Here is a 22,152-nt window from a genome sequence, read left to right as displayed (position 1 = left end):
AATCATAATAAAAGTTTTCCATTGGTGTGCACACAGACAGAAACTGACAGTCTGACAGCTCCTACTCGGGGAAAAATAACAATGTCGAAATTCTGGGTGTCATCTTGTTGTTATGGTTACGAATACTGTCTGAAGAATTCTCATGGATCATTCGCGAGCTAACTGGCTGATAACAATAGTTAATGTTAGCTATCACAAGACCTCATTGTGATATCGCGACATGTTCAAGTGTTCCCAATACTAAGAAAAATGGCTGACACGCTTAAAAACGAAGATACGGTGGGAGCAGTTTTATTTCAGGTAATGTTGTCTTGCTACCTTGGCTTAATATTAGCCAAGTTAATAACTAAGTACACGCCTTCCTAGAGAAAGGCTACGTTAGCTAGTTAATCTATCTGTCTTTGGCTAACCAGCTAGTTTTAGAGATTAAGACCAAGTTAATGTTATTATGAGCAGAGTTATGACCACAGTGCAGACAATAACTAAATGTTATCAACATTTCTTTTTCTTTTTAAACATACAAACTTAGATAAGCTCCTAATATGCAAGAACAATTCATGGTTGTTGGTAGCCCCACATGTGGCCCGGGCCGAAACCAATGTTTACATCTAGTATATCCATAAACTGTGCCCCAACTTTTCAGAAACAAAACTACAAGCATGGCCCCATTGTTTTCTTATTCGCTGTACGCAGCTTCCACTGTCTAAGCCTGTTTGAGGCCCCGCTATCTCTGGTCGGCGGATGCATTACACCTTGCTTTACTGCTATCCTTAAAAAAAAAAAAAAAAAAAAATCGGGTTTGTTTACAGTTATGCCTTTAAGAGTAATGGCAGAACAAAATGTGTATTGATTTTAATATTCAATCCACTGCCGGACAAGGTTAAAAAAATCCACATCACAGAACTGTATGTTTCAGGTTCAGGATGATCTGAGACAACTCAGATGTAATCTTGAGAAAATCACCATCAGTGAGAGGGGAACAACACTGGACATTCAACCCTTGAACTCTGCCATTCGCAAAACAGAGAGCAACATCAGGGTGAGCATGCTTCATGCAGAAAAATTACTGATATCAATGAATATACATCAGAATTACACACAGACAACTTCTATCTTCTTTAATTGTAAATAGAAACACACAGAGGATTATCTGAAAACAGTGACTAAGCAGCTTCTGGTTCTTCCAAGCATTGAAGACTTACAAAAAAAGACAGTGCAACTTCCCAAACGGTAAGTCCTGGTAAGCAGAAGCTGATGTGTTGTTACTAAATTATTTTCTAAAGTTCCCCACCTCACTGTTAGAACTTTGAAGAAATGTGTATAGATTTGCATATATTCTGGTGATGGGTATTGTGATCAGAAAAGAGACTCATTACACAGGAAACCTGCTCTGGAAAGTATCCCAGATATGCATCCACACAGAGAGGACCTTCCAGGGGCTTCACCTGGAGAAAAGGTAGATTATTATTCATGCACAGAGAGGAATGCTCATTTTTTACTTAGAAATATCGAGTACAAGATGTCTTATTATAATCAAAGTTCTGTACTTTTCCTCTATCTGTCTTGTGCAGCACAAGTCAGCTTTAGCCATGCGTTTGCTGTATAATCCTGCTCACCCAAACAACAGAGCCATTATGCACCAGAAATTTGGAATATCACTACCTAATGTGCACAAGAGGAGCACAAATGCAGTAAGTAATCTGGCTATAAATGTAGATACATTTAACGTTAGGATTATATTTTTCTATGCCTTGCATGTTTTTCACAGAATTGGACTTTACAGAGAGGTTTGATGAGGTACTTTGAAAATACATCGTGGTTTTTGGGCTGTTGGTATCATGGTAACTTAATAATGTCAGAAATAATGTTAAAAGTATACTGTGATTTTCACAAGAGATCTATGAAAAACACAGTACCTCATTGTGATATATTATGTACTCCAGGTGGGTTTAAAGTGAACACGATAGACTTGATGCTACTTGACACAGGTCTGCCTTGGAATTGAGGTAATAGCTGACTTTTTCTCCTATAATTGTGTACTGCAATTTGTTGTCAGATTGAGTAGTCTATGTGAAAGTCATGGAGTGGATGACAGTTAATTCAGTTGTGGCTTTGTAAAACCCAACACCCAGGAGATCTTGTGGAAATCAGGCCACATCTGGTATTTTGGCTTACATAGGTATGTAGCAGATTTTCTCATCACACTTCAGTCTTACTGTTGGAAAAGACTATAATCAACTATAATCATAAACTATAATCAGAATAGTGCCATGTCCTCCAGTTATTTGCTGCATGCAGTTGAAATTGATTCCTGTGTCCTGAGTCTTTGTTGATATTAATTGTAACATACAGCACATGCCTCCGGAAAGATTTGATTAGGAAGCATTGCAAGAGATTCTGCTACAACTAAGATGAATTGGATATTGTTGTTCCTTTCCCTGATACTCACTCCCTTAATCCCCAGAATAGACACTTTATGCTGGAGTGAAGAGTGATGGTACAGATCTGCATTAATAGATACTTCAAATCTCATGCTCAGAGAGACAGTGACATAAAGGTCACTTGGCTTAGTGATGACAGCCAGCACTTATCACAGAAAACAAATTAATCTTTGCAAAGGTCGGCATTAGTTTTAGATATATTTTACACACTTTCTTCTCCAATATGTTTTTGGGAATCTATACCTGACATGAGAAATTGTGGCCAAGACTGTCATTCTGATATAGGAGAGATGGAAGTGCTGGCTGCAGAAAGCGGAAAGCGGCAGATTGCAGCACATCAGCATTCTTCTAAAGAAACAGGCGCCTGATTGCTGTGCTATGGGCTACTGGTTTACAGCTGTCTCAGGACAGAAGTGGGTACCTGGTCCAGCATGCCAATAAGACAGCCGTAGCTTCTCCAACTGCTAACCACTGGCTCCCTGCCTGCTGCCTCCTCCTGCTACTCGGGCCAGCTCTTCTCCACTTCATACCCATGCCAGGGAATGAGCTTTTGCATTTTAGCAATTTTACAAAAGGTGCCACCTTTTCCCAACCCCATCTGAAACAGATGTGTGCCTCTGAGGGGAGATTCTCCCAGCACCTGGCTACTACCTGTGGTCTGTCAGAGAGCTCAGTGGTCTGAGGAGAACGAAGGAGAGGACATTAGGTGACAAGTTTGAAGGATCAGCAACACAAACTTTATGTTATCTGAGTTATGAGACGTTTGAATCGGTTTAGTTTAAACTAGGCCATTAAATCTACTTCTAATTTTATTATGATGCAATAGTGCGTGCTCAAAAAATGTAGCATAACAGATCTTTAATCTTTAACTTTTTGATTAATAGCTGTAGGAGATGGATTACAGGACAATTTACAACTTTGCCAGTGCCAGTTTTTTTATTCTCCTAAATGCTTAATGAATACAGAAAAGCTATTGTTTGTAATCATGCAGCCCTCTCCTTTACACTCATTCTGCTAGACAGTGATTTTTTTCTTACATCACAAAACCGAAATGAGTCCTATTGGTGGTTGGTTGCCTCCTATACTTACACAGATGTCTCTCAAAAAGAAACAAACTCTGAAGAAAAGACATTCAATTTAAACTTCTCGAGCTCTCAGCGTGTAATTGGTGCATTTTGTTTGATGAAGGTAAGGCTTGGCTTGTTTTTACAGAGGGCAACAGTGTTTTAGGAAAAGATCAGGAACCACTGGACCAGGATCTGCTTTGATTTATATTGTATGTGCAAAGTCTGATCTTATAAACATGTTCTGTTCAGGCGAAACATCATAGAATAATCACGGGCCCTGCCATGAGTCTTCAGTCCATTGAACAAAAGGGCCGCCATAGTCTGGCACTTGAAGAAGAGATGGGGACAGGTAAACAGACACATACCTCATCATTCACTCCTCACCACTGTCTGTCAGCTGCTACTAACTGTAATTCACATTGTTACATGAAATTATTCAGATTCTTTGTTTCATCTTAACTTTCTTTTTCCCCAATTGTTATCTCTCACATTGTTTTGAAAGTTATTTTTCATTTTCATCAGTGCCAGATCCAAGTTTGCTTCGCATGTCAATCCAACACAAGGCTGCTTCTCTTCACCCCAGAGGCAATTCATATTCTTCTAAGATTGGTCAGTGCTTCTATTCTACAGAAGATATTTGCAGACATATTCACTGGATTCTATGTCACATATTTTATTTGAAGTACATCTATAGTCTTTCAAATAACATAAAGGGTTTGTGCAGTCTTGAAAGTTTAGAAAATGCTTAACACCAGTAGAGTACAGTTGAACCTGTAAAGTTTGTGGCTTTAGGTCTGATAGGCTCGAAGTCCAGGTGTCTCAAGCAGCTGAAATGGGAAACAGAACCTGGATCCACCTGCGAAAGAATAGACAGAGAATGTACTCCCCTCTGGACCACCAAGACACCACCTCCCTCCACAACCTCCAAGAGCCTGGACCACAGGGGTATGGTGCAAGACACCAACGGTCTTTTCCCTAAAAGCCCTCAAGTAAGAATACTGCAATAATTTTAAATAGATGTTAAATTAGATAAAGAAACATAAGGTCATCCAAAGACAGTACTTTAGTTCATTTACTTGTGTTATTTAGTTTGGTTGTCTCTCACTTGTGTCCCTCTGTTTTGTAGAATCTACATGTTCCTGTAAACGTCAGCAAATACTCCTTTACCATCATAAAGGGACAGATCAACCCAATGGCGACAGATTTCTTTCACTTCAAGCAGAGCTTTAGCTTGTGCTGGAGCAGTGTGGTAGATGCTCTGGAGGCCCTTGAAAAGCTGCTCAGGGACTTTGCTGTGCCTCTAGCTAAAGTGAGCGGGGAACGGCTAGTGGAGTACAGCCATGGTTGGGATAATGGCTGGAGAAAGACTCCTCCAGTGATCAGCCTCCTCTCAGTGCTTGAAAACCGGGAGGAGGTATTGGATCTGGTCTCACGCCCAGGTCAGCGCTACAAGGGAGTGGGAGGCATTGAGGCAGCTGCCATCCACATCCAGTCCTGCTGGAGGCGCTACCTAGCTCGGACAGCCTACCTGCGCCACTGTCAGCGCAAGTGGGCGGCAGGGACCATCGCCATCTCATGGTTGATGCACACTCAGATGCGTCGTGTCAGGAAGGCCCTGCAGGCCCGGCGTTTCAGACAACTGGAGAATTACCGCAGCAGAGCCCAGGTGATGTTACTTATATCCAACGTGTTCTTTCTCTCTCTTTCTCTCTCCGTTTCTGTCTGAGGTTTTTTTAATCATCATTATTTTTATAATCATGTACTCTATAGAAAAATGACAGGTTCAGAGGCATCCTTCCAGACGTGCCAAGACTCTCTGCTACTCTGAGTAAATTATTGTAAAAGTAAGAACAGAAATGGGATAATCCCTTGTCTATAAGAATACAGAGTCATTAATCATAGTAACTTTAACTAAAATGTGCAGCTGTAGTAGTTCTGGTTTGAGATGAACAGAAACACAGAACAGCAGAGGGGAGCAGTGAGACAGAGTAGAACAACAGAAAGAGGCAAGATGAACATAAAACAGAGGATTTAGATGAACAGAAGGGAACAGCAGAAAGAAAGACTGAGACAGATGAACAATAAAACTGCAGCCACATTGCCGGCAAAAGAGACAAATAGAGAAATAGTGATTATGAGGGCTGGAGATCAAGGGCAAAACCCAATCTGTTCTGATGGTCAATTACAGTACATGCAGCAGTAACTAAATATATAATGCCATGCTATAAGTATTATATATCATTTAAATATTTAAATTAAAAAATATGTTGTGGTGATATTAGGATTTAAAATGGAAACGGACTGTAACAGGAAATTATTGTGAATGCAGTGGTGTAATGTAAGTTTGATCGACTTGAATGGGAAATTTACAAAATGTAAGTGTGCCAAAACTGATTTAATTTAACGCAGTTAAAATTGCCATGATTTTATTTGACGTGGTAATTAAATTCTAGATTTTCTGGGGTTTATACCTCGTTAAGTTGTTAAGACCAATTTACTACTTTACAGCTTTTTCCAGGGTCTCACAACTTTTATATCCAATATTTCTGATTATTTTAAACATTTCCGCCATAGCAGAACCTTACAATCTAAAGCTCAAGAAATAAAAATGTGCTTCTATTTAGCTCTTCAAGAGAGGAGTGTGACAGCACAATTTCCCTGTATGCACAGTGCTCTGTAAATTTCTTTCCCATTCAGCATAGATGTCATGTCTGTGCTGTCATCTGGGTTGTACATCTTTAGAAGCGCTGACACAATATTAATTAGTGCCTACAAGTTCATTTCATTTTAACATCGTTGTGTGTGTATACATGCACTAAATGTATGTTCTCACTCTTTAAACATTCATACCCTGTTAATTAAGCCTGCTAATCTTCCCCTGGCAGTGGCATCATGTACACTTGCTGATTGAATTAATTGTGAGAAGATGTTTCTAAAGTAAACGCTTAATTTAATTAAGGTGGTATTTTATGCTTGGCTTGCTTCTGTTAGCCCAGAGAGATATTGCCTTGATGTGTTTTAGCTATGCAGTGATGTGATGATTTGTGTGTGTGTGTGTGTGTGTGTGTGTGTGTGTGTGTGTGTGTGTGTGTGTGTGTACATGCTCAAGCAGTCCCCTCTCTGATCACTCCTTTTCTCCATCCCCAGCATCTGGCAGCCAACTGGAAACACATCCAGTCCTCCAAGAGGACCATTATCCACATCCCTTCATTAGGTAGCTTTCTCTGCCCGCTGCACACACACACATCTGATCTAGCAGCAGTCATCCCCTGTCTCACCACTCTGCTGCTCCAGTCTGTGGCCCTGGTGGAGGCACTCTGTCTCGTTCAAATGATTCTCTGCAGGAAAGCACTCACAGGATGATGACAGTCCCCATGCCAGGGAACTGAACAATTTAGTCTCAATCGCCATTTAATTTGCAGATTAAGCAAATGAAAAGCCATTATGTTGAATATTTGCAAGAGGCACAAAGGTCTTATTTTATTGCTGTGCAAAAAAAAAAAAGAAGAAAAAGAAAAAAAAAACAACCCAAAAGAGGAAGAAGCTGCTGTGTTTTTGAACCAGACACAGAGTGCAAGCTATGATCCGTTCTTGTTCTAATTTCACCATGGCACTCAAATTTAGACTGTAATCAGGCATGTGCATTGTAAATCATTCAGCGATTGTCTAAAATTATTAAGCCTAATTACTAGCAGATGGAATGCTTTATTTGCACTTGGGGTGGCTACAGAGAGTGCTGTGTGAGCAAGGATAATTAGAAAGTTGAACCCCATTGTTGTTAATTAGCATGAATCCAATCATTTAATTACCTTGATTCAGTTGAGGATTCTCTCTCAGGCAGATATCCAGACAGACATTGAGTAAAATCCTGGAGGTACCACTGGATGTAGCTCAGTGGTGGCTGGACATGATGCAACAGGACTCCCAGCACACGACAGACACTGCACCTGCTAGTTATTAAGATAAATTAATCATCAGAATGCACTACTGTGCGATTAGACTTACCTGCCACATCCCCAAGTCCAGTAGCCCGCACGTCTGAGGGCAGCTGTACGGAGCTTCATATTTTTAGTAAAGCCAATTACGGAAGATGTGATCTCTCTTTGAAAGTCTTGTGCAAATACTTGTGACCTTGTTTTGACAGGATACTCTCAGAGCCAGCGACTGAACTTGAGGGGATTTGACATCCTACAGAACATCCAAATAAGCAGACTGTGTGACATTAGAGGTCGGAGCATTTCACAGTGTCATACACACTCGCGCACACACGTCTGCTTTCCCTGCATGCTTTATCGTAAACATGTAGTTTGTAAAGTCCTCTGTATATTTTTAGATAAAAATGTGGAAGTGATCTACGTATGTCCGCGGCATCTGGAGGAAGACATCTTGCACTATTACACGAGCCTCCTGAAGTGTGATGGAGCCACAGATGGAGCTGACACCGGGGCAACTCAGGCCTCATCCTCCATCAGACGTTTTGTCATCCTCACACCTGAGGCTGTAGATTATTTCCCAGTAAGATCAATCACTTTCACTTTTTGTGCTCAAATTAAACTTTAAACAAAAACTTGATCATGCGTGTTTTCTGTAGGATCTTAGAAATTACCGAAGAGAAATCGATTGTATTGTACTGTAGAGGTACATCTGTAGTTTGTGAATTCTCCTCTAGAGGGTACTAGAGGAGATTGTTACTGCACAGTTGTCTTCTGTGAGCTACACTCTCTGTCTGTTATATTGTTTTTCATTCCCTTTTACTACTTCTGAAATTAAACATATGTGTTATTTTGAAGTAAACACACTAAAGCTATAGCAAGTTATACTTAATTAAAATACATTTAATGGTCTCTAGCTGGTGTTCAGTAAATAATTAAATTCTATATTAGTTGCTTTAATTATCTGTTCATTCCATCTAACTGCAGCACTTTCAGACATTCTGAATTGTTTTGATTACCTCAGTACAATAAAAGCAAGGTGTTGTGATATTGTCTTTTTACATCCAGCAATTCTATCCATCTTTTTACCTCCTTTCGCACTAGATTGAATGTGCAACATGACATGGTCTTCTTCATTTCTTTCTATTGATTTTCCTGCTGTTTTGTTGTTAAACTGTGCCAGACGTGTTGCTGAGATGAATCACTGCTACCCATGGCTGGCAGCGCATTCTGCCAGTGACAGAAGGGATAATTCCATGTGGATCAAATAAATACAGATGTGAAGTAATTAGTTATATTCCCAAGGAGCTCATTGCTAGCACACATTAAAGATGTGAAGGATAGGGGAGGCCTCCCACAGGCAGCTTTTATCAATTCAACCTGCTAGAATACAGAAGAGGTCAAAACCCTGCTGGCTATTACAATAATAGATCTGTTGTGTGTACACAGTGATAAATCAGGTCGAGGAACAACCCTTGGAAGACACACTTAGAACTCTTAGCTCCAGCAGTAATCTTTTTCCCCTCTTGTCTTCCAGACCCACAACATGTGCCTGTCCACACTGCTCAAGTACAGTCCACGTACCCTGAAGCGCATCAGGAACCTGATCCAGGGGAAGCAGGCTTATATTGTGGGTGGAGTGGCCCATGTGGATGACCTGGCAGTGGCTGAGGAGCTAGGAGTGCCAGTCCTGGCTCCAGAGCCGGCAATTGCACAGCTGTACAGCACCAAGTCTGGAGGGAGGAGGATCTTCGCCGGGGCAGAGGTTGATCTACCTCCTGGTCAAGAAGACATCTACTCGCTAAACCAGGTCAGAGATCAAAAACTCAAACACATACACAGACTCTGGTACAGTATTTATAACTTTGTAAGTGCCTGCAAACACAGAACACATGTTCATTTTCACTTTAACTTCCACTTGTAACTTGTAAATCTTTAAGTTTGTAATTCAAGTGTCTCTCTCTTGGTTTAGCTTCATGAAACACTGGCTGAGCTCATGGCTCAAAACATGGATGTGCAGCGTTGGCTCTTCAAGATGGACTCTGAGCATGGCGGCCGTGGTACAGCATACTGTGATATGTGCCATCTTAGCTGCCATAACTGGGCCCTGAAGGAATACCATCGTTATGGTGCTGAGCTATGGAACACAAAACGGATTCAGGTAAAAATGAGACTTGGAGGATTGTGTCATTCCCTCCCTGTCATAAACTATAGGGCCACTTCTTAAAGCACATTTTCTACACTTACTTTTATGCAATGTTTTATTGAATTTGCTTGAATTTTAGGTTTGTGTTTTTATTTTTTTTTTATTTATTTCCCTTATTACTTCTCCCTAAATTGAGGTTTTTTACTATTATGTGTTGTTTTTATGGCTCCCTGCAAAGCACTGGTTTTAGAGAAGTGCAATACAAATAAAGTTTATTGCTATTATTATTACACTCATGCCAATGAGGATTCGGCCATTTAAGGTTAACATGGTAACAACTAGATGCTTAACAGATAACATTACAGTAACAGCTAGATATTAAAATGGAGATTGTGCTCCTTGTTGACATAAGGCAGCTCAAAAAAAGGCTTAGAGCCACTTCTGTCATTGATGGAACAAAAGCATAGGTCACAGTGGGGTCAGAGAGATACCATCATTTAGCTCAGAGTGGGGTGTCTTCATGTAACAGTCACAAGGCTGGTCCCTGTAGTACAGTATTTTGAGCATTGTCCCCAGAACCACAGATCATTAAATTAGTACATAAAAGATCTGTTTATACACACAGCCATTATCCATTCTCTGAGGCACACACATCAACCAGTGCTGGTGTGCTGAAGAGAATAAAAGCCTGCCCAGTGGTAGGGATGCCCTAACTCACCTGACAATTAAATCACAATGCAGACATTCTGGTCAACAGAGCATTTCTTTCTCTGTACACATGTGTATATTTTTATTAAACTATTAATGTCCCACAGATTCACACCTGATTTGATATGTTTTAGAAATGCCTTGAAAGAATTTGGGAGCAGAAATGACACTGAACACTTTAACCCTTAATTGCAGCTGATGTTGATGCTTTTATCCGCTGCTTGAGCATTACGACATTCACTTTTCTGTCTGTCTGTCCATAACACTCATTGGATGCGTCTGAGCATTTGTCAAGAGAACATTTTAGGACAAATACCATGTGTAGGGTTAAAAGTATGACATTGTGAATATATTAACATTTGCTTTCTTCTTAAAAACTAATTTGAGATAGAATCTCTTAGACCTACTTGAAACACATAAAATGTACTTTATCATTGGTAAACCATTCATTTAGTACAGATGCAATCAGTACACAGCTTCTGCGCCTCTGGCTCTTATTTCTCATATGCTTACAAAGTAGCCTTTGATTTTCTGTCATGTGTTAATTACCGTATTTTGCCATTTAACTGGGAGCTTTGTGTAAACTAATTACTGGCTAATGATTGTGGGCTTGGAGCACAACGATTTTACTTTTTATTCCATTCGAAAGAACAGCAGTCATCTCAAGCTTCTTACGGCTCACTCTGTTTCGTTCCTATTAGCTCGTTCTTTGATTCATAGTGTATGTGTGGTGCGGGGCTGTAATTGTTGTGGCATTGGTGCTGTTAATTATGGCAGAGAATGGCTGAGCCACAGCCAAGGTCCATAATGGTGGCTGAGGCAGCACAGAGAAGTAAATGGGGTTTGTTTCACCAGCTGGGGTCCCATGGAGAGGGAAGAGTGCCGAGGCCCCCAGTGTAGGCCGACAGCCCCGGGGCTTCTGGGCCATATGGACACAACACTTTAACTGGCCTTTATTCTACACCTTGCTCTTTTAATCAAAGCAAAGCCCACATCCTGTGCTCCTCATTGCATGATTTTTTGTTATGACATTGTTTTCCCCTAAAATGTGTCAGCCCCCTAAATGTATTACATCGTCCTTCTGCTGTTGTACCCTTGTATATTGAAGATAGCAATTTGGCTCTATATGTTGAAAGATTACAGAACATAGCTGTTGATTAGATAGAAGCATATGAATATTTTATATCAGTGCATCTCCTTGCTTTCCTCTCCTCACAGCAGAAACCGTAGATGGATGTTTAAACATGGCAGTATATTTTGAGATATAACACTCATTAACAAAGCACTTTGCTGAAAAGAAGTGGACCTAATTGCAGTGGCAGTGACAGCTAGTGAATAGGATATATACTCACAATGCTGAATATTTGCAATCATTTAAGCAATAGATGTTTATGAAAATAGGGGCAATTTAATTATTAAAGAAGCACAAATTATCAAATGAAGCATTTTAAATATTAATTCATAATGTTACAGCTCCTCACCAAGATTATTGTTCACCAAAAAATAACAAATAAGTGATGATTGAAGTGCATATTATACAAATATGTTTTACAATTCAGTGGAATGTCTCATACCATTTGTAATCACCGTAAAGTAGAGAGGGAATTAGAGAGTATACTTGACCTTAGTTTACGCAGACTGTGTGCATATTTTTTTAATTATTGCTTGTTCTGAAGGGCGCAGCATGAACGAGCCTGACTCATAAGAATGCCATGTGGTCTTTCAGAATAATACCAACAATCAGATCCCTTCCGGCTATGCCAAAGTAAGCCTAAAAGGCTACAAAATGAAGGAATGGGGATCGCATCAGCACTACAGGTCACCACAGAGGTCTAGTCGATGGTGTGTTTCTCTGAATATTGCGAGGCCCACAGCCTCCAGCACAATGTTTCAGCCTGCAGAAAGCCCCCGGGCATCTTTTAGCATTTACACAGAGAGAGGTTAAAGACATGTAGATCTGCACCCATGCAATGCCTGAAGGGGGCCACACACACACTTAAGCGCTCACACAGCTTGCATATGGATCATTAGGCACAAGAGGGTAAAAATTACACCTAATAGCGTCAACAGATGGAGTATTTCTTTTTGTCACGCTGTGTACAAACAGATCTTGAGCAACACCTTATTTAGGTTAAGTTTGTCAACGAAATGGGTCATTTGATAATCACTACCACCGAAGAGGTACAGGCACATTTTATACAGATGTTTTATGTCTAAATATTGTGCAGTCTGTGATTGCACAAAGGAGTTTAAATATATGATGTTTGGCCTGAACATAATTAACCTGATTTTCCTCACTAAGACGTCAAAAGGTTTTCTGTGGTTCGCATTCGATAAGTGTTTGTTTTGTGTTTTCTGTGGTTTCAGTGAAGGTCATAAGTGCTTTTTGCCCGATCTTTAAGCGGAGGAAATGTTGCTGTCCTTGTACTAATGTTAAATTCAACCACGGATGAAAATAATGTGAAAGCAAGAGACTAACCTAAGATTTCATTTAATATTCCAAATGAGAGTAGTCATGAGCTGTAGTAGACTGAGGCTGACGCTCTGGTGGGACAGTGTTACAGATATTGAATATTCGTACAAAATGTGTGACTAGTCAGATTATATCGCTCTATTCCCGAGACTTGGTGGCACATCTCAGTTGTTTCACTATGTAATGGAGAGATGAAATGGCAATCAGAGACAGGGCAACATCTATTTTATTTATGACCAGATTGCTCGGCTTTATGTGGACACCAAGCAAAGCTTGAATCCTATCACAGGGTACTGTACGCAGTTTAAGTCCAAATAATTTATTGCAAAATACCTCTCTTTCTTTTCTTCCTGTCCTGCTGTTTCTGTGAACTGCATAGGCAAAGTCCTGGGGTGAGCTTGCTCTTCCGTTGAAAATGACAACCGTTCCCTTACACTTTTTGCCGCATCATTGTGTGCTTTATGGTTTGTATAGGGGGAATCACTGTGTAGCATTTGACCTCGCCTCTTACAGTACTTGAATATGATGATGGCTGTTACATGACTGGAATATCAACAGCATAATCTCCAGTCCTGTCTCCAGTGAAGCCAGACAGCATGTACTCAAAACAAAGTAACGCTCTGGATAGAACAACGAAAGAACAAAGACATTATTTCCATTCAGAATTTACTCATCTTTCAGACACGTCTCACATATTTTACTGTGTATGACCAAATTAAATTCCTGTCTAATAGTCATATACAGACATTATTACATACAGAACCCTGTATTTAAAGAAGACTCAGCTCTTCTTCTGTCTTCTGACTGTCTTCAACAGTCATAATAAGCTATCAATTGTAGTCTTATAATACGGTATATATGGCATAAAATGACAGCTAAAGGTTTAGTACAGTCACTGTTGTTACTTTAACTATATGAGAGCATTGTCAGAGGAAACAGTGTACATGAGTTGCCAAACTATTTAAGAAACACCTAAAATGAAAGTTAGAAATTAACAGAATAATTAAGTGGTGAAACCATTATGGCGTTTCCTAGTTACAGAAACAAGAGTGATATCGATCCCAGTCATGCCCTGATTGATCCCCAGATAGATGGGGCTAGCTTAGGCATTCATCAGCTGCCCAGTGGAGAGAGTTGTTATTGAGGGCAGGTGCTGTCTCTGTGGCTGTGAGTTAAAGCCATTAGACTCCTGAGGCCTTCTGATAATAGGCTGTCACTCACAGATAGACCCTCCTGCAGTATCCATCAGACACTCACACAGAAATTGAAGCAGCCACCAAAGGTCTCAAGGATAACAAGCAGACACTGGAGTCATCCGGATCAGACAAGGCCATTTCCAATAATGTAGTCGACACCTAGAAAGCTTTGATAATGGGACGAAATAAAGTACCCAGGACTTGTTACTGACTTGTGTTTGAGCACACAAACATACATAATATCCTCAGATATGTCACCAGCGTATTTTCAGCAGATCTCTAATGCACGCACCTTCACTTTCTTTCTGCAGGAGTCGGTCCTGCTCAGGTATTTAGATGAGATCCCGGAGTGGCTTGCCCGTCACGCCCGGCCTGCTAAAACCTCCTTCTATCCCAACTGGGCCTGCTTCCTGAAGACCTTCCTCAGGCAAGGTCAGATATGTGTTGTCAAGCACTGAAGCCTATTCACCTGCAGACACAGCCCTTTGGAACAGTCATTTCCTATGTCCGCTCTAGTTCCCAGATGCTGCCTATGTGAACTGACAAATAAAATGATTCTCGTGTTACTGTTGTTGGTCGTTAAACAGCTGCTAGGAGAGTTTGGCTGTGTCATTGGTAACTTTTTGTTGTCTGTACTGTAGCCGTTCCTCTGCTTTCGCTGTGTGTCCAGGCGGTGTGGTGGAGGCCTACCCCCCTTCAGACAATGTCACCTGTGTGACAGTAGATCTGCTGTTAGAGCCCGGGGGTGAGGTGACCATGCTTTCCTGTGGAGACCAGCTTCACGGCTCCTGTCAGCTGGAAACTATAGGCTCCACTGTTCCTCAGACCTCCGTACACCCGGAGACCTTGCACTCCATCTGCATGCGTGTGGGCCAGGCCTGTCTGCAGCGCCTTATCGTAGGTTATGTCTCCGTGGACTTGGCTACCTTTCTGAACCACGACACCATGGAGCAGAAGGTGAGACACAGGCAGGGCAAGAGAGGCTTGTGCTACCATGATAATTATGTTCTGGGCTGTTGCAACATGTGGTGTCAAAGCTTTCTATTTCACCTTATTGGTAAAAGACATCAATTTTTAGGCTGGATCAGGGATCCATATGGGCAGATAGGTGCCTCCCTTACTGCTCCCTTGGGATTTGAAAAACAGGCAAGGCAAACAGTGGACGCAGGGACCAAATGTGTCACGAGGCCATCTAATAAACTGTCAGGTCTTATTGTGTCGATACACTGATTCCACCATTTAAGGCCTGCCCTTTAACCTTACAATGCCGAGAAACTCAGAGGCTCCTATCTTTCAAACAATAGGTCATTCTAAAGTGATTTGGCAGCTTCTCGGTGAAGCTCCGTCAGTGTTTAACCCCTAGCTGGTTACCTGCAGTGGTCTGCTGAAATTTCTCTCGTTATTATAGCAAGGCGCCATGAAGCCTCATCTCATTTGTCAGGATTAAGTTTTGTTGAAACCTTCTTGATTTATGATATTGGAAATGGACTGGTTTATGATGGTTTAACCTCTGCTCCTAACATGTGGCTACACTGGCTGCTTATTGATCCAGAGCTGTAAAATGAAATGCATTGTTTATAATATGGTCTATAAAATACTAAACCTTCAAAATAGAATTACTACTTTATAGTTTTACAAAAGAGAAAAAGAACACAGAATGTCTTTTTTTTCTTCTTCTTTAATTAAAAATGCATCAGATAGCGACACATGAGGTGAAATCAAGTTTTATTTATGCTGCATTCATCATGAATCTCAGTACAGAACAGTGAATTTGGAGTAGACGTGAGCTGAGGGCGTGATTGCCACTAGAGGGTAGTATCTTATGGATTACATGTTAACACAGTGTGAGCAAAGCAGTGTTCAGACAATGCAGTTTGTATTTTAAAACTTAAAGTATAATGTTTATATATTTTTGTAGTATTTTGTGTTTAAGTGAATTTTTATTTTAGTGCATTGGTTTTCTTGGTTCCTTTAAAATACAGAAATATTTTTTGTCAGCAGTCTTTACCTGGACTGGATTTTACCACATTGTATTCATTTTAAGGTAAAAAGACATCTCACAGTATTTATGACATTTCAAGATTTAATATAGTCAATGAAATTGTAATTTCAGTGACACAAATCAGAAAAACTGGTATTTCTCAAATTCATCATAGGGACAGAAGCTGGCCTTTTTTAACTGCTTAGAATGATATAATGACAGCCTTAGAATTAATTTTCAGGTTCAGTGTTGACCCAAAATTGAATGGGATTCACTGACAGCATAATTAAGAACAGACTATAAACAGCATGTGCTTCAATAGAGGCAGGAACATTAAAGACAGATTCTTAACCATCTCCCCACACACAGCGCTCAGACAGAGGAGAGCCACATGGGCAAACCTGTCTGGATTTAAACATCAATTTAGATTCAAACCTGTTGCTAAAAGCTGCCTACTTTATTTGATGGGAAGAAGTGGGTCACATATGTTTGCCCTTGCAGTCTTTCCTCACATTGTGGAACGGTGGGGCCCCAGCTGCAGCATCAGGGTTTTTAATGAAAATGCAAGGCAATAGAAAACAGGTACAATCCAGGCTTACATTTCCCACGGCTTTGTTAAGAGCGACAATGAGACATCGGAGTATGATTTTTTAGTGAGTCGGGTGAATGGTGCGGTGGAGTGTGTCCATCGCCCATGTCCAGGTACCAACCTGATGCATAGAGACGAGCATCCATCCAGTGGTGGCTACAGTATGTCTGGCAGTAAAAGCGCAGGACATACTACTGAACGGTACACAAGTTACAATGGTTTTGATTGTTTTGATGTGTACTATTTATAACATTTTTGAAGACTGGTCAAAATGTTGAAATTACAATGTTTACCAGTGCAATTAGAAATCATAAGCACTTTTTACTCATTGAAAAACGTTTCATATTACTAACTGCAACATTGTAGCCGAATGCAGAACTCCAGTCTCATTAATCAGATAACAGGTTGCCTAAAATGATCGTAAAGAAAAACATTTTGTCACTATAATATTTTAATACATTATTTTCGATATTTTCTCACGTGGTTCTCTGGAGGTGTTGTGAAGAAAATTCATACATTTTGTTTTGAACTTAGGAGATATAATTCAGTTATTCGATTGACAAAAAACTCATCTGCAACGACTGTGATCATTAATAATTGGTTTCATTATTTTTTAAAAATCTTTTTTTAATTTGATTTTCTTTTTTAACAAAAATGCCAGACTGTCTTTGATTCCAGCTTCCCAAATGCAAAAACTGACTGAATGCCATTGTCCTGCATCATTGTCGTCTGAATGTCTTTGGGTTTTGGACTGTTGGTTGGACAGAAAGAAAACATTTGACGACGTCACCTTTGGAAATGTGACAGCCGTTCTTCCTTATTTTCTGACATCTCCTTGAAAAAACGATGAATCAAGAAAGTGATTGTCAGATTAATCGATAATCAAAATTATTTTTGCAGCCCTAGACTGTGACCTATGTTTCACAGTATGTTTGAATTTAACAACAATAACACGTAGCCTATAAGAAATGTGTTAGTGGAGATAAAGTGCTCAGGTTGCAGAGACTGCGGGGTTCAGACAGGCAGCGATTTGCATTCACTGGCAGGAGCGTTTACTTTGACAAATAGGAACAGCAAAAGGAGGCAGCCGACTGCCACTTAGTTATTAACAACTCCTTCACTGGTGATTTATTTGCCACTTTTGAAGAGAGGGCATAGCTATTAGGTTATCATTGGGAAAATTAGCCCTGTTTAAGCATAAGGCTACGACCATACCTGACCCCTTAATATACTTATAATGATGCCATTTACCATACATATCTGAACTTCGCTTCTCATCAGACCTGAGCCAAACAAACTAGCCCAGGGCAGGCTGAATCCAAATAGGCAGGGAAGGATCTACTTTGTGCTCGTGTCAGTCTACAGTTGAATTACCTAAATCTGTCGAGCACACACCATTAACCATGTTTTTCCTTTCCCCTGCCTTTCATTGTAAGGATTAAAAGGTACTGACCCTTCTCTTTATAAGGATTGCTGGGTGAAATACTTTGATGTTCCATTTTTGTGATTAAATTGGAATGATTAAGTTTATAGTGTCTGTTTTCCACTGCTGTGACACAGAGTTCGTGATGTGTTGTTTGCAGGTGTGGGCTATTGATCTGGACCTCACATACAGTGACCAGCTGGCCATGACCCAGATGCTTCTGATGATGACTGGAGGAACGCTGAATTGCCGTACAAGCTATTTAGAAGTGCCAATGCCAGTCAGAGAGAAATGCTGTGAACACCAGATTGCAGCCAAAGTACCTTTTTATATTTGCTCACAATAACAGTTTTGATAATATTACATTTTTCTTAAACATGAGCAGGTCGATTTCTAAGGCTGTCATTGAAGTTACACGCTCTTACCGTGTTTCTTTTTTTCCTTCAAATTATCTTGTCAATTTTTTTCCATCGCAACAAAGAAGAAACCAGTTCCAGAGCGAGCTGAGACTGTACAGGATATTATTACACCACTACAGTAATCACAAAGATAGATCAATGTTTTGCTCTTCATTTTTGTTAAATACAACAAAATACTGTAATTACGCACTGAGCTCAATTGGTGTTTAGGTGCTGAATTCATTATCATTTTGATAGATGAGCCTAAATAATCAACACATTAATAATTCATACCATTTTCATTATGCATGTGTATGCATGCTTGAACACCTCATCAACCTGGTGCCAGGCCTTAAACAATAGAGTTCTTTTATTAGCAGTATGCCTGAGTTTACGCTTGTTAATCTGCGACTTGTGTTATTTTATCAAACATTCATTTAGTTGGTGGTGCTTCAGTATGGCGGTTGAGCCACCGCAGTGGTTAATGGCTTTAGCAGTGGCCATCATTAGGGGCCTGCATATTACAAACACAATTAAATCCCCGTTGGACACTTTTATTGTTGTGTGAGGGTCCTGTGTTTGACAACAGCCATCACAGCGAGTTATGGGCTCTCTCCTGAGCTCACAGGGGCTTAGGCCTCCTCTTTTTGTCTCCCAAAGGCGCCTGACAACCAGGAGCATTTTTATCCTCTTCAGCCCTGCCACTTTTAAGTAATCAACCTCTCTAGTGTTACTTACGACACTCACATGCTTAGAACCCCTCTATTATGATTGTATGTGTTGTGCGTTGAGTGGCTCTTTTGTGCATTCGGTAGTGCTTTTGTCTCAAATTGAATGCAAACATTTTCAGTCCAGAAACTGTACTTTCTTTGATTGGCATCGTACAATTAAGCTCGTCTTTTATTTGGCATGTCTTCTAAACATTAATTGTTCCTCCCCGCAGTTAATTAAGAAAGGCCCAACAGTTTACCACATGTGCCCCACACTCATCATGTTTGCTAATCACACACACTCCCCAAACTCAACAGTGACCCTAAGGACATGTGTATGGGGTTCAGCCATCTCTTCTCTTCCCGTTTTACACACACCACCACCAATGACGTTTTCTTCCCAAATATAACAGAACATAAAATGATTTTGTCTGTTTTAGATCAACAGAGAGGCTAATGCCAACAATCATACGCTTTCTTTCTTGTTTTTTTACAGCCTCCTGCGGTTAATCGGTATGCAGTCATTGGGAGCCACTTGTTTCACTCTAACCTTTCCATGTTATACCATAATGTGTTCTTCAAAATGTGCAAGGCTCATGGTATAGGATTTAACCTGAAGGTGAGAACTCAAAACTCGCTTGTTTGCCTTTATGTCATCCTTACATTTTGTTCATTTTTTCATCTTAATACATGATTAATTTAAGAAGGAACTTTCTATGGGAGAAAGGATGTATAGACCCTTTTGATAAATGGCCTTGAGTGATGTCAGCTGAGTCAGCGTCAGTTGGGGCTCAAGACAATAAGTTTGAAAATGAAAAATTAATAAATAAATAAAAATCTGGAGGTGTGGATCTAGAAAGAAGTGAAGTTACCGGCACTCTGCAGCATCTCCTCATCTCTGCATGAGGCTAGCATCTCGAGGCTACTTTAGCTGCTACTAGCATAACACAGCCAAATCTCTGATTGTCTTGTCATTCAAGTTGCGTTGTGGGTAACGTTGGCACCATGTTTTGACAGGGACGACAATCTGTGCTATGTGAGGATGCAGTTTTTCTTTTGACTGTGCGTCTGTGACTTAAATTTCAGAGGAAGCAGGGCACTGTGTTTGCTCTTTACGACAGCAGTGAGCGATGCAGGATTGGAATGATGTAAGTGTTTCATCAAATTCATATGCGCACAGTATTAATGAAATTTAGGGTTCATTGAGCATGTTTGGGTTTGCTTTACCTCTCTGTTCAATTAGACAAGCACATGAAAAAACAGTAGAGGATTAGGTGGAGAAAAGACTTCTCCAGACTGAGAGTAAAGCCAATTCTTTTAGAGGATAAAGATGCCACCTCTGGCTTTGTAAATGCTGTTACAAACTTAAGCAGAGGGTTATTTAACATATTTATCACTCAAATCCTTTAGCTTACACAGTGCTGCAACAGTTAAATCAAGCTGTACTGATCCCCCTAAAGACTCAAGATGTTGTCTGCTGAAAGTTTCATTTAACCACCACCATCAGATGAACAAGGTGATTGTTTCTTAGCCGGCATCATGGGGAACATTAGTAAGCTCGTTTGTTTGGGGTGTCGTTAATAGAGCAGTCTCCGAAGATCTCCAGGGAGCTCTGGTGACCTTTGCTCGGAATCTGTCAGTCATCCATCAGGAAATATCAGCCTGTAAAACGCAAGGAGAAACCAATTTTAAGGTACCATGTTAATGACTTAACGATCTCTCCTCATCTATGTAATGAAACTTGCATATTCAGTGAAGCCCTGGTCAGGTGGAATGCTCTTGCTGAATGGGTCGTCATTTAATCTCACTTCTTTTATCTTTTGTTCTTCGGAGGAGCTCATCAAGGATATAGAGGATGTGCTGCAGATGACTGTTCAGAACAAGAAGCGAGCGGTGGAGGATAAACCTGCTGCTTAGACAGCTGCTTCACTTCACTTGCCTTACTGTTGCAAAGCTAAGTCAGCATGTCTTTGCCAGCTTTGATGTCAAATTACTCTGTGAATACATAGATGAATCAATGTTGATCAAACACAAATAAATTCCTGAAAAGCGCTGTCAGAATCTGTCATGAACCTGTCATGAACCTTAATAATAGTGGTTTTGTGATCTGTTTTAGCTGCTTGAATATGATTAAATATTGTAAAATGACAGCTATCAAAGGCAGACAGTAAACCATGCACCTGGAAACTCCACTGGGGAATCAGAGGGCTTCATTTGTGCATTCACATATCAAGCAGTTGTATTTTGTGTTGATTAAACTGCAGTTTAATTATGCTCATACTAACCACTAGTGTAACATGAAATGAATATGTGGTGTACGTGCACTGCGTAGCATGTTGACTGTGTGTTTGGGTGTTTACAACACAAGTGAGTGTGTTGTTTAGTGTTATTGTTTCATGAGATGTTATGTAATACTTTGCCTTATTAACCTGTGGCCACACATGACTTTGGTGGGTTGATGAGGAGGTGACTGGTACTGACTGTAATTTTATTGTCACGGGACTCCTTCAAATTGACAATATTTATTTCTTTATCACATGTTACATCATGAAGTATAATATTTGCTAGAAATATTTTTTTTGTTTTTGAAAATGTACAAAAGAATATGCTAACTTCCCAGTGTTTATGATTTGTAAATGTTTTCTGAGTCCATGTTTGGCATATAATGAGTTGTGCAAATTAGCCAGTAAAGTCAAGATTGCAAATAAATACGTTATAATCAATATTTAGGTATAATGTAAACATTTACGGCAAGAATTTATGTGTTTTTTATTTCATCTAGCCTGGATTTCACTGCCTCTGCTGCAACTCTTTGCAAAGACATAAGTTGAAGTGACTTTTCTTTATGTAATAATGTTATGTATTATGTTTCATATATATGTGTGTTTATGAGTGTGCTTATCTGTTGAGCACATATAGACAAAGTTAGTCATATTTCTTTCAGAAATTAAGTTGTAAATTGTTAATGAAATATTTAATTAATTTTAGAGACACAGTTTTCTGTACAGTTTCTTCAAAAGGATCTACACCTTCTGTCTATTGGTTTGGTTCTTGTTTTATAGGGTGGTCTGGTGTGAATATAGGACAT

General features: G+C 40.0%; 1 protein-coding gene across 3 annotated transcripts; it reads left to right on the top strand.

Moving 5' to 3' along the window:
- Positions 1–152: 152 nt before the first annotated feature.
- iqch (IQ motif containing H) lies at positions 153–21,767 on the top strand. 3 transcript variants are annotated; one of them, XM_076733295.1, is made up of 21 exons: positions 153–300; positions 917–1,039; positions 1,133–1,230; positions 1,381–1,456; positions 1,572–1,691; positions 3,758–3,857; positions 4,031–4,117; positions 4,301–4,497; positions 4,635–5,174; positions 6,656–6,722; positions 7,653–7,736; positions 7,842–8,023; positions 8,978–9,250; positions 9,413–9,601; positions 14,275–14,395; positions 14,634–14,920; positions 18,117–18,275; positions 19,561–19,683; positions 20,151–20,212; positions 20,649–20,757; positions 20,898–21,767. In XM_076733295.1, the coding sequence occupies exons 1-21, from the start codon at positions 250–252 to the stop codon at positions 20,979–20,981; spliced, it is 3,132 nt and encodes a 1,043-aa protein (XP_076589410.1). In that variant the 5' UTR covers positions 153–249; the 3' UTR covers positions 20,982–21,767. The 3 variants fall into 3 exon arrangements, with proteins under 3 accessions (XP_076589410.1, XP_076589411.1, XP_076589412.1); XM_076733296.1 differs by lacking the exon at positions 7,653–7,736; XM_076733297.1 differs by lacking the exon at positions 18,117–18,275.
- Positions 21,768–22,152: the final 385 nt, after the last annotated feature.

This window comes from Chaetodon auriga, chromosome 6 (assembly GCF_051107435.1).
Source record: "Chaetodon auriga isolate fChaAug3 chromosome 6, fChaAug3.hap1, whole genome shotgun sequence".
In the NCBI taxonomy this organism is placed as follows: domain Eukaryota; kingdom Metazoa; phylum Chordata; class Actinopteri; order Chaetodontiformes; family Chaetodontidae; genus Chaetodon; species Chaetodon auriga.
The sequence above is the reverse complement of the archived record's forward strand: the minus strand, read 5'-3'. Positions and strand labels throughout refer to the sequence as shown.

Coding starts and splice junctions, on each gene's coding strand:
- iqch (XM_076733295.1), top strand. CDS start 250: ATGGCTGACACGCTTAAAAACGAAGATACGGTGGGAGCAGTTTTATTT. Junction 8,024..8,977: donor AGGCTGTAGATTATTTCCCA/GTAAGATCAATC, acceptor CTTGTCTTCCAG/ACCCACAACATGTGCCTGTC. Junction 9,251..9,412: donor ACATCTACTCGCTAAACCAG/GTCAGAGATCAA, acceptor CTCTTGGTTTAG/CTTCATGAAACACTGGCTGA.